A 13,194-nucleotide genomic window follows, 5' to 3' on the forward strand; every position below is an offset into this window, starting at 1 on the left:
GGGAAAATATCTATGTATCTCCTTTTTATGTTTTATGCTCTCACCATTGTTTATTTTCTATTTTTAGAATTTGTATGCAGGTAGTTTCTATCACTGGAATTCTATAACCTTATTGTAGATGAAGAAGAAGATCCTCGCAACATTGAAATAGAATAATCAAAAGGATACCACGAAGTAACTTGACTTGAGCAAGAAATACTAGATATAACGAATCCACTGAAGACCAAGAAGGTGAGCATAGGATCATAGAAGTAACCTAAGTTTGCAACAATGGGAGACTATTGGGATGAAGAGACAGTCAATAAAGTTACATAGTTACTTCATGAATATCAAGAACTATTTCCCACCAAGTTTTCAGAGATGAAGGGTATAATAGGAGAACTAGGAGTCATGAAGACTCCACTTAAGCTTGATGCGAAGCGAGTCAAACAAAGACCTTAAATGTTGAACCTAAAGTATGAGGATAAAGTGGAGGTATAGCTTGACAAGATGATAGAGCAGGAATTATCGAACAAATAGAAAAACCATAATGGGTAAGTCCTATGGTGGTGCAAGAAAAGTGTTTGGTTTTGTTATATTCTTTCCATGACTACCCCACGCGCAGGGGGGGTCACAAAGCGGGTGATAGTATTCCCTGTACGTTGTGTCGGGAGCTGCTAGGGGGTCACAGTGGGGTGACTTCCCCCTTGTTGGGGGGTATGCAGGGGGGGAGTAGCCCCCCTACATAGGGTCCAGGCAGTGCCTCGGGAAATTTATTTTTTACCCTTTATTAGATGGGTGAACCTACCTATGGTTTTGTGCATGGATTTCACACATGGTTTTGGGCATGATGGTTTTTTGTCCGTGGTATTTTGTAGATCTGGTCAAGGGAACTACGGTTATGTTCTAATCTAGGGTTAATGGATTGGGGTTTATGGATGCTTCGACATGTATATCTATGTATTGTAACATTCAAAGGAACATAATGAAAAATCAATCTAGTAGTCCCGGTTTTGGGATCTAGGGGAAAATATCTGTGTGTATCTTTTTTATGTTTTATGCTCTCGCCATTATTTATTTTCTATTTTTAGAATTCATATGCAGGTAATTTATGTCACTGGAATGTTATAACCTTACTACAGATGAATAAGAAGATCGTCGCAATATCAAAATAACAAAATCAGAAGGATACCGCGAAGTAACTGAACCTGAGCTAGAAATACTAGATATAATGAAGCCATTAATGACCAAGAAAGTGAACATAGGATCAAAGAAGGAACCTAAGTTTGCAACAATAGGATACTATTGGGATGAAGAGATAGTTAGTAAAGTTACATAGTTACTTCATGAATATCAAGAACTATTTCCCACCAAGTTTTCAGAGATGAAGGGTATAATAGGAGATCTAGGAGTCATGAAGATTCCCCTTAAGCCTGATGTGAAGCTAGTCAAACAAAGACCTTACAGGTTGAACCCAAAGTATAAGGAGAAAGTGAAGGTATAGCTTGACAAGATGATAACAACAAGAATTATTGAACTAATAGAAGCATCAGAATGGGTAAGTCCTATGGTGGTGAAGGAAAAGAAGACTCAAGGAGAGATTAAGATCTATGTTGATATGAGGAAGTTGAATTATGCATGCTTACATGATCCCTTCCCTACCCCTTTCACAAATGAAGTGGTGGACAATGTAAGAGGTCAGGATGCTTACTCATTAACAAATGGATTTTCAGGTTATCATCAGATTAGGATTGCACCTAAGATCAACATAAAACCACATTTGCTACATAATGGGGCTCATATCAATAAATAGTAATTCCTTTTGGATTAAAGAATTCCCTTGTTAAATCTTCTAGAGTGGTGGTTGCAACTTTTAAGGAATACAACCATAAGTATTTAGAAGTATACTTCGATGATTGGACAATATTTGGATTGTTGAGCACACATATTGGAAGTTTAAGACTTATGCTTGACACATGTAGATAATATCAGATCACTTTGAACCTAAAGAAGTGCATATTTTGTGTACCCTTCGGCATATTGTTGGGACATATTGTTTGCAAGCAAGAACTAATGGTGGACCCTACTAATATTGCTATCATTGTGAATTTATCTCCACCTAAGACACTAAGTCAAATTCACACTACATACAGACATACCGGGTATTATAAGAAATTCATCAATGGGTATGCACAGATCACTGTGCTTATGGAGAAATTTTTAAAGAAGGATGTAACTTTTCAGTGGAATGAACAATGTCAGAAGAGCCTCAACATATTGAAATAAAAAATGGTTGTTGCACCTATATTAGTGTTCCTTGATTGAAATATGGAATTCCATGTCCATGTGGATGCCTCTTGTATAACTTTGGGAGTAGTATTAGCACAATCTGGTTGCAAGAGCAATTGTTCATCCTATAGATTTTTCAACTAGAAAGTTATATAAAGCAGAAAATAATTACACCACTACGGAAGGGGAAGGACTGACCATGGTGTATGCCTTGCAGAACTTTAGACACTATTTGCTGGGATCACACTTTAAAATATTTACAGACCATTCTGCACTGAAGTACTTGCTTAACAAGCCTATCTTAAGAGGAAATATTTGCAGATGTTTACTGTTATTCAAGGAATATGAATTTGAAATTATTGCTAAACTAGGAAGACTGAATGATAGACCTGATCATCTGTCAAGATTGGAAACAAGGGAAGAACCAATTAACATTGAGGATAATCTTCATGATGCACAGTTATTTGTAATCAGAGTTGCAGATGACCATTTTGTAGATATCATTCAGTGTTTTACCACATGGATGGCTCCTTCAGAGTATACTATGCAGAAAAAGAAAGAATTAGTGGTTAAGGGAGCTGACTTTTCATTAATAGTGGGACAATTATATAAGATGGGATCTAATGAGATACTACACAGATATGTTCCTAAACATGAAAGGAAAATGATTCTAGCAAAGGCTCATAGTGGCATAGCTGGTGGTCACTACACAGGAAAAGCTACTGTGCGGAATACTTTGAGAGAGATATTGTGGTGGCCTACACTACATAAAGATGCAAAGGAGCACTGCATAGCATGTGATATGTGTAAACGAACAGGAAAACCTTCAAGAAGAGATTAGATTCCATTGGTACCACAAGTTACATTGCAATCCTTTAATAAGTGGGTTATTTATTTTTTTGGACCCATCAACCCACCTAGAAAGAGGACTGGTGTGAGGTACATAATTACAATGATTGATTACTTGACAAGATGGGATGAAGCACAACCTAAGGGACTACAATGAAAAGTCTGATACAATTTTTATTTTTGAGTACATATTGTCAACCAACTTGGAAAGAGGATTTGTGTGAGGTACATAATTACAACTACTAATTACTTAACAAGATGGGATGAAGCACAACTAGTAAGGGACTGTAGTGCAAAGACTGCTATAAAGTTTATTTTTGAGTACATATTGTCTAGATTTCAATGTACAAATATTTTGGTGAGTGACCAAGGTTCACACTTCATAAACACGACTATTGAAGCATTGACTGAGGAATTCCAAGTTTATCATCAGAAAAGTACTCCTTATCATCCTCAAGCAAGTAGAATAGTAGAATCATTTAATAAGATTTTGGAAAATGCACTTACTAAGGTATGAAATGTGAATAGAGATGATTGGGACCTTAGAATTCTAGCAATTTTATGGGCTTATAGGACCACATGAAAAAAGTTGACAGGTTTGACACCCTTCAGATTAGTTTATGGGAAAGAAGCTATGATGACCATGGCATACATTGTGCCTAGCTTGAGGATTGCAACTTTTACAGATATGGCAGACCTTGACATAATGAAGGAAATAATGTCGTGGTTGATTTCTTTGGAGGAAGATAGATTTATAGTAGGATTTCATTAGTAGGTACAGAAAGCAAGAGAAAAGGCCTGACATGACAGACACATTAAGCAGAAGAAGTTCCAAGTAGGAGACCTTATTCTCCTGTATGATAGTAAGTCTGTAAAATTTCCAGGAAAATTTAAGATGCATTGGTTGGGCCCATATATTATGAAGCGTATTACTAATGGATACATTTTTCAATTAGCAAAGTTAAATGGCGAATTTATTTAGGGAAGAGTAAATGGTAGCAGGTTGAAGTTGTACATGGACAACCCTACCCCTACAACTTCACTCTAAAGAAGAAAGGAGAAAATTTTTAGTGCCACCTTCAGTTGAAAGTGGGCACTAGACTATAAAATATGCTGCAGAGAGCTTTGATGTAGGGAGTTACTTCACTACAGTTTGGATTATGTCAAAGTACATAGGAGTTGCGACGTAAAAAGGGTTGTTAGCTACAACATGGGATGCGTAAAAGTTTGCCAGAAAAATATGTTCGTTAAAAGGGAATGTTAACATTAAAATACATAGAAAGCTGCATTTATGAGGACAAATTGGTAAGATCTAAGGATATATATGCAATTAATGAACAAAATCTAAGCACAATCTGAACAAAATATGAGCTGATGATGGGGTTAGAAACTCGAAATTGTTATAAAAATCTATGTCTCACCTAGCTTTAACACTTTGCTGAATTGAGAATTCAAGTATGGATATTGCGAAGAAGTTATAGAGAATTTCCACATGAACACCTACCGACTGAAGAATTAATTCATATATTCAATGAGAAGGGCTTATCCGGAGTTATGGAAGAAACAACTAAAGCAACCACTAGAATGGCCATAGCATAATCTAATATGTCTATAGCAGAATCACCCACAGTAGCATCATCACACAAACATCGAAGATCTCCATAGAAGAAACCAACCAAGGAACAAAGAAAAAAGAAGAAATAAGACAAGAAACCTGTCGAGCCTCAACAACAACCTGAAAAAGTTTTATGCAACAAAGAAGAAGTGGAGCAAGCAGAGAAGAAGGAAATAGATGATGCATCATTTCCATCACCTTTCCCACCATATATTCTGCCCAGAAAACCGAATGCTAAACCGGTGAAGGACTCAAAGGATGAGAAGTTTGGCACCTCCACACCCTTATTTCTAGAGAAAGTACCATTTACTGGGGAAATTCTTGGAAAAAATCTGTTGTTGAAGTTCGCGAACTAAGATTTCAATGACAGAAAGAAATAACCATTGTTTACACTAGGTCGATATTTCAAACAAGTAAACTACCTAAAGAGTGGTGTGACAAGGTTAGAACCACAAAAATGGGTGAATGGATTGGTGCAGTCAGGATTTGAGGAACATGTTAAATGTGTCATACTTCGGCAGAAGTCCGGGGAGCATGGCTTGTGTCCGAAAACTACTCATATCAGTGCATGATGGATGCCTATGGATGGGGAAGAGGATCCCTATAGACCCAATGTTGATCTGGAGTATCATGAGACTACCGTATCAAGGGTAGAACCCAACAAAAGAATTTTTCAGAAAAGATCAGGACCGCGCCATAGCCGAAAGCATGAAGAAGAAGTTTGGACTCACAAAAGGGAAGCGAGGATATGACATAAACTCAATCAATGAAAAAGGGGTTTGCATCAGAACACACATATTGGCTGGGAAGATCATGAGAAAGTGTCAGGATAATGAAGTCCTTGAAACGGTAGTTTCATTAGCTACGCAATGTGCCAATGGGGTTCAGTACAGCTGGACCAAATACCTTTGCAAAGAATTTATGGACGATTGTCGCAAGGTCCAGGAGAAAGGTACCACATTCCATTATGCATGGTTGATATTGATAATTGTAATGTTGGCATGGAGAGAGACATAGGATTCATAATTCCCTCTGGTATCTTCAGATGTTTTTGAAGCTACACGATATGTCTCGTTGTGGTATACCACTCAACCATCATGAGCAATGGAGAAATTGATGTTTTTTGTATTATACCGCATGGATTTTGATATGTTGGTGAACTAGCACCCTCGCCTGTTGCCAATCGTATACGAAAAGTATAGCATTGTTGTGAAGTTCAAGGCCAATTTTCACAAAGTGTACATACAGGCTCGTAGATACACAAAGAAGAAATTGCGTCCCCTACCATATTTGGTAACAAAAGATGATCTCTTAGTGAAAGTACACCAGTGGCCTGCAAAATGGATGACTACACTAGAAACAAAGGAAAAAGATAGTGTGACAGAGGAGGACATAACGCAGCATGGAGAAGTGAGCGGAAAGGATAAGGACTAGGATGAACATGAATGAGAGGAAGAGGAGCAACATGATGAGGGTCACCAAGATCCTCCTGAAGGAGATGAGTAGAATAAGGAGTAGGAAAAGATAGAGATAAACCATGTTTTCGTAGAAAAGGTGAAGGCAGGCATCGAAGCTACCTCAAGAACTAAAAAGAAGTAGAATGAAGATAAGATGAAGGGTATAACACCAATGGTTCTCACTTAATGGGACTTAGACTAAATTAGGGACATGATACAGGAAGAAACGACCAAATCATGGAGCAGGTTATAAGATTGTTATGGCGCACTTCTAACAGGTGTCGAAGAGTGCATCGCATAATTAAGATACTGGTGTATACGACCAAACAACCAGCAAAAATAGAGGGAAGGATTGGAGAGAAAGGAAAATAGAGCCTACACTTGCAATGAGGTTAGAGCCAATACTAGCTGAAGAAATACAGTTTGACTCCATCGAGGTACAACAACAAGAAAAATGGTGGAAGCATGTCAACATGAACATCACAGAAGTACCATTGCAAATATTACATAAGTTGCATTTGGATATAATAGAGGAATGGAAGTTGCGTGAACAACACACCTCACAACTGAATATTCAGGTAGAAAGAGAATGGGGTTCTCTACATTAGAAGCTCGACTAGATGATCTAGGAGATGGATCAAACAGTTTAGCACCAGAAGAAGATAAAGGAGGTGGTTGAAGCAACATGAAAATAGATTCCAGACCTTGATGTCTTAGTAAAAGAGCTAGTGGAGGACAAGGTCGTGAAGCTAGGCCTTGCAATTAAAGGATACAAGGAGAAAATCACCACAGTACAATTTACATATGAAATGTAGACCATTTTGTTCTAGATGAAGCTACAACCAACTACGCTGTAGGAAGTAAGAGAACATAGGGAGACTGACCTAAAGGCTGCAGTGGCTAGCATCTCCGCGACAGTGACAGATTATGGGAAACTTTTGGACAAGAGTTTATAGATTTGGACTTCATTGTAGGAAGATCAAAATGTATAGAAACTACAGGAAGACATTTAGCAGAAGAAATAGGAGTTGGAAGAGATATGGGGAACTACAAAGACCTTACCAATCTTGCAGAAGCTCGCCAAGATCAATGAGGGAAAGGCCCTAAATAAAAATATTGAGGAACTAAGGAAAGAAGAATAGGTTTTAACATAGAGAACTCAACCATGGCAAGATGAGGCTCTCCAATTGTCCTAGGCAGTAGATGAGAAGCTTCAAGATCTTTGACAGAAGGAAACAGTAATAATGCATAAGGATGCAGAACCTGTCACAAAAGCACTATTGGAAGAGGTGTGCAGCGAAGAGAAGCAGGTCACATAAATTTTGTAGCAGTTGAACAAAGCCTGCAACAACATCGCAACAAAAATCAAAGGCAAAGCAGTTGAGTGACTCGAGATAAGTCACATGTGGGTTGCTGGGGTGACCAACTTGGCCTATTTTTTACAAAAGACTGTGTGTTTTGTTGAGCGGAGTGTGTAGTGGAGTGCACAACAGAGTGCGAAGTGGAGCGCGCAGTGGAGTAGTTTGAATATACCATGTGGTATAATTTCTTCGAGATAGGGCGAAGCCCCTAATTTTTCTAATAATGTAAAAGATCAATGGGTTTGGGGACCATAGCTACTTGCGTTAAGGATTCCATGGTATTTGGACCTTAGTATTGTATTGATGTACCCTCCAATGTAATAGTATATATAAGGTCAAATAATAAGAAGAAAAATCAATCTTATGGTCTAGATCTCTGTTATGGTTGAATTCTTATGATTTGTAGTTGCAAAAATAGGCAAGGCTCTACAACTGAGTGCGCAGAGGCTTGAGTCTGCAGCTGAGTGCGCAGACGACTTGCAGCTTAGTGCACAGGTCAAGAACTGTTTGTTGTACAAAGAATCTTTATATCAGTAACAATTACTGTGGACGTAGCCCCACATTGGGGTGAACCATAGTAATTTGGTGTCTTCATGTGCATATTTTCTTATTATTTGTTGTAACGTAGTAGTTAATTACAGTTGCACTTTATTTAAGCACAATGATGATTTGTGGATTTACATGATATCTTAAGTAGTTAATGTAATGTGGCAATGTGATTTATGAATGATAAGATAAAGAAAACAGGGAAATACCACATCTCCATGTCCCTCAAGGATGCAGAAACATGGTTCTACATCCCGCCATAGTCGCTGCAGGTGAGACTGCAGGTCATTGCCAAAAGGGCCAATGTTTGAGGGTTTTTTTGGTGCGCAGTATAGATCGAATCTGGGTCAGCACAAACCAAACTGACAACCGTTTTTCTATTTCCAACCCGCTTCTTTATTTGCGTTTGCCGAATTTTGACTTTTATCGTTTGCCTCAAGGTTTTTCGATCATGTTGGTTCTGATCATATTTATGCACATCCTTCATTTTGGCTATTACGATTGATGGTTTTGGGTTTTTTGCACCTCTTCGCTATCTTTTGATTTCATGAAAATATTTTTATGTGGGTCATAAGGCTGCCACATCACCTTACATCTGGCATTTGGTTTCACTAATTGGCATTCCCTCTAGATAATTCGGCACATCACCTCACATTTCACATTTGGTCACATTGATTGTTTATCTCCCCATATACTTGATTCCTGCATTCCAAAAAAAATTAAATTGTAAATACATAAATTAATTATTATATATATTTTATAATGTATTTTTACACCCTAAAATTTACATAAAAAACAAAACCAAACGAATAATATGTATATAATACATAAGAATTACAAAATTTAATCTTTGTATATAATATCATACATTAGGAGAAAACGAATATATTATAATGTACATAATAAAAATAATATATATTATCATTTTTATTGTAAATAAGCTTAAAAAATTAACAATTATATATTAAATATTTGTAAATATATTTAATAAAATAATAACACACCTTGTGATAGTATTAATTATTTAATAAAAAAAAAACTTATAAAACAAAACCTAAAGCCTTTTATTTAACATGTTGAGAAAGTAAATTAAGGCGTATGTAAAACGTATACAACATATTATGAATATTTAAATTGTAAATAATTTAATTTCTTTTATAAACAAGACTCTAGTGCCAAGTCTGAACCATAATATGGCTACACATTATGTATATCCACGACCATTTGTCCACGTACTTGCCATATATTTCAACTCAACACTGGACTCGTTTCCTGTAAAAATGACTCGGATCCCTTACAAGCCATGTATGTCGGACTTCTCTTAAATTTGGACACAAAGATGAAACATGTTATTTTATAAATATGTGTGGAATAGGTGATGAGAATATTGCAAATCGATTCCAAAAAGACTATTGCAAATTGATTTTAAACATCAAAATTCCGGAAACTAGAATTAATGATGAAATTTACATTTATTTGGCTTATACCTTCTTACAAATATATCTTCTTACACTACAAGCGCACTAGAAATTTGAAAACGAATATCTGTTAAAATTATAAATAAAAAACTTATATTTTCATTTCATTACTATGTCATTTAACCGATTCAATAATTTTGATTATTCTTTTGCTGCAGGTGAATGAATTTTGGTCAAATGAATACGTGGATTGTGATAGCGTAACCAAGAATTCGACCAACACTACAACGTTGAAGACCAAGCCAACAACGTATCGTGCATATCCACGCAACCTAGGTTAACGAAAGCCAATGCATGTAATCACCCAGCTGCCAAGAGATACGCTCAATTTATCGTTATTGAAATTATGGTATTTTAATTAAAAATTTGTTGAAGAAAGGGATACGTGGGAGTAGTATTCTCATGTTCATGAAGAGAGCCCAGAACGAATTTACAGATTCATGTTCATAAAGAGAGCCCAGAACGAATGTAGGGATACGTGGGAGTAGTATGAGCTCCCAAATTTACTTTTCAGAATGGAGCCCAGAACGAATTTACAGATTCATAACCAACATGGAAACATATAAATCAACATGGAAACATATAAATCGTTGACATGCAATTCCATGTGGCGGTATTTCGAATAATTTTAACATAATCCGCATTGGAAAAATGGACCTAATTTAGGCCATGCCTTTTCCCACTCATATTCCTCCCATCCATGAGCATGACCACGGTGCGATGCCTCCAGTCCACAAACAGTGTCCCAATCGTTTTAAGTTATTTAACCACAAAATATATGAGATTAAAAATGGATTTGGAAGCTACCAGAATATGTATATCTGTCGGTTTTTACTGTTCATTGATTAATTTGTTCACGTGTTGTAGGTGGGCGAATCTGGCATGAGAGTTACGAAGGAAAACTGGAGTTCAAGCTCCCAATGTGGCACTGCTTTACTTCACCGCAATAATTCAATCAAGAAACTGTAATTAATTGACAAATTTCCAATGACACTTATGAATCAGATTGTGTGAAGGTGAGGGCACAAAATGAAGTTCCTCATTGCACCAAAGAAGCATAATCCCTCAATTTGACAAATCAGTTTCTGAAAGAACGCAGATCAAGCATGGACTTGTCATGTTTAATCAATCTGTTTTGGAAAATTCGATAAAAACTGATTACATGAGTTGTAAAAGTTAGAAGGAAGAAATAGAAAGAATCATCAACATAGAGGGGGAGCGAGCTACAAACTATTTATGATTGAGTTTTGTAAGATTATAGGGGGGATTATGCTATCGTAATTCTTTTGTAGATCAGAGAGGGTAGGAATCCAGGAAGAGAGGCATAAACTAGCATTTGCAGCTTATGTTGCAAAGGAAACGTCGTAAGGCATAGAGTGGGGAAGAATAGCATAGAGTGGGGAAGAATAGGGACATGTGAATGGACATTGTTGAAAGCAACGGTGGATGATAATGAGTTGCAATTGCAATAGTTAGGTATGTGTATTCTGAAAATGGATATTTTGTAAATAATAGTAGTTTGTGGAAGAATAGCAACATGTGAATGGAGATTGCTGAAAGAAAGGGTGGATGATAATGAGTTAGAGTTGAAAGTATTACTTATGTGTATTTTGAATATGGATATTTTGTAAATAATAGTAGTGTGTGGGAAAAAAGCAACATATGAATGGACATTGTTGAAAGCTAGGGTGGATGATAATGAGTTATATTTGAAATGATTAATTATGTGTATTCGAATATGGCTATTTGGTAAATAATAGTAATGTCTTGTAGAGGTTATCCATTATCCATGTTGTTGTTTTTGTTTATGTGAACAATTTTTTTTATTTATTTTTTATTTTTTTTATTTTTTTCGCGAGATGCAATTTTTCCATATGCTACCTATTTATGGTGTTATTAGAAAATACTATTATATTGTAATGGAAGAGGTGAAAGAAACGATACGACATTGTGAACAACATCATGGTCGTCGTTCCATATTTGTAAATGCATAAAAAATTGTTGGAGCCATGATGATAATAATAAAAATTCCACCAAGATTTTGAAAAAATTTAGCTAAATTTTTTGAAAATGTGGATTATAGTTGTCACTTTTTAGAATTTTGAGTGCCTTAATTTTGCACAAAAAATGATAGAAATTACAGCATGATTTTGAAAAAATCCAGCTAATTTTTTTTAAATGTCAATTACAACGATCAAGCTTCAGTATTTTGGGTGCCCAGGCATTCATGATGGATGCTAAATCCATTTCCGCCATCCAAAAAAAATGTAAACACTCCCACAATCAAATTTCGGAATTTTCCGTCCAGACAAAATTGTGACCTCTTGAGTTTAGAAAACAAAGAGCACTAATCAGCGCAGCATCATACCAAAGTTTGAATTCCATACATAAAACATTACAGTAAAAAACAGAACTGACTGAAAGAAAAAATCTGTATACAGAGAGATACAGTATAATTGTAAGGAGATCGTCCATATTTATAATAAATTGGGAGAAGCCCAACATTGAAAACTGGTCGTTGGACAGTTCACCAACCAAGTAATGATAGGTCAAATGTGCACAGTAATTAGATCACTGACCTAAATAAATTTTAGTCTTTAACTCCATGGTGTATGTACAACAACAATTATGATTACCTTTTCATGAGATCTGCAGGTAACCCTTGTTCGTCAAGCCTCCATTGCCTGTACACTACCGAAGAAATCTCCAAGGCATACTTTCCAGTAAACACTGTTCTTTCAAGAATGCCTCCGCCATTTATAAGAATCTGGCGAGCCAGAGCATTGATGTTGATTGTGTCCCGGAAATGAGGGCTCAATAGCTTGTGAACGGGATGCATCACACTCAGTTGTCTGTTAGTAGCAATAATAAATGGTTCCGTAACTGCATGAGTCTTGAGCCTAAAAGAATCCGACCATTACAGTCTCAGTCTGGACTATATATAGAATGATATTGTAAATATCAAACAAATTTTGCAGGTATTCTATTAGTTGTGGCTATTTGGGTTTTACCAGTAATTGATAAGCTGATGGTAACCAGAATCATTAACGGTCACGTACGCTTTATCCAGCTGCCATAGAGCTCCTTCTGCGCCTTCCTCTGCTGGAGTAAACACCTTCCCAACACTTGCCCGATCTTCTGAAGGGGGTAGGCTCAACTCGATTGCAACTGGCCTTAATGTGCCATCCTTCTGCCATCCTTCTTCAGGAAGAGAATTGAACGAGAAGCATATGTCTTGGTGATAGACAGAGCATTTATTCGATCCAGATGGGGCATCAAGGCGTCATGGTGGTCCAGAATGAAGAGTCTGTTATCCCAAAGAGCCTGAAAATATCATATCCATCTATGAATACATGAATCTATAAAAGAAATTCCCATCTGAAGCCCTGAGTAGGCTATGAGTGAGACTTTTTGCCTCTACATAAGAGTTCATTAGATAATGTGTTCTACAAACTCCTCTCACATACTCAACTGCATGACTGCCCTATTCAAGAAGCCATCTATTCCAATAAGCATGTGAATGAAAATCACCCATACAATTTACAAATTATAACAACCAACAAAAAAAATAAAAAATGTACTCAGCAGACTAAGGCAACAAACTGGTCAAGTAATAATCC

General features: G+C 36.6%; 2 protein-coding genes across 2 annotated transcripts; one reads left to right on the plus strand and one right to left on the minus strand.

Moving 5' to 3' along the window:
- Positions 1–2,467: 2,467 nt before the first annotated feature.
- LOC149248793 (uncharacterized) lies at positions 2,468–3,109 on the plus strand. The gene has a single exon (XM_089451070.1). It carries the CDS (start codon positions 2,468–2,470, stop codon positions 3,107–3,109), a length of 642 nt encoding a protein of 213 aa, XP_089307196.1.
- A 9,097-nt stretch (positions 3,110–12,206) lies between these two features.
- On the minus strand, positions 12,207–13,051 carry LOC149248794 (putative linoleate 9S-lipoxygenase 5). Its single transcript, XM_089451073.1, has 3 exons — positions 13,042–13,051; positions 12,586–12,772; positions 12,207–12,474 (listed from the first exon to the last, which is right to left on the minus strand). The coding sequence occupies exons 1-3, from the start codon at positions 13,049–13,051 to the stop codon at positions 12,207–12,209; spliced, it is 465 nt and encodes a 154-aa protein (XP_089307199.1).
- Positions 13,052–13,194: the final 143 nt, after the last annotated feature.

Source organism: Pinus tabuliformis, chromosome 7 (genome assembly GCF_031772625.1).
Source record: "Pinus tabuliformis cultivar Carrire ecotype Pingquan chromosome 7, CPIR1, whole genome shotgun sequence".
In the NCBI taxonomy this organism is placed as follows: Eukaryota; Viridiplantae; Streptophyta; class Pinopsida; order Pinales; family Pinaceae; genus Pinus; species Pinus tabuliformis.

Excerpts from the sequence above, each read along its gene's own strand:
- LOC149248793 (XM_089451070.1), top strand. The coding sequence starts at position 2,468 with ATGGTGTATGCCTTGCAGAACTTTAGACACTATTTGCTGGGATCACAC.
- LOC149248794 (XM_089451073.1), bottom strand. Across the intron at positions 12,475-12,585 it reads CATCAGCTTATCAATTACTG|GCTCAAGACTCATGCAGTTA; the intron begins GTAAAACCCAAA and ends GGATTCTTTTAG.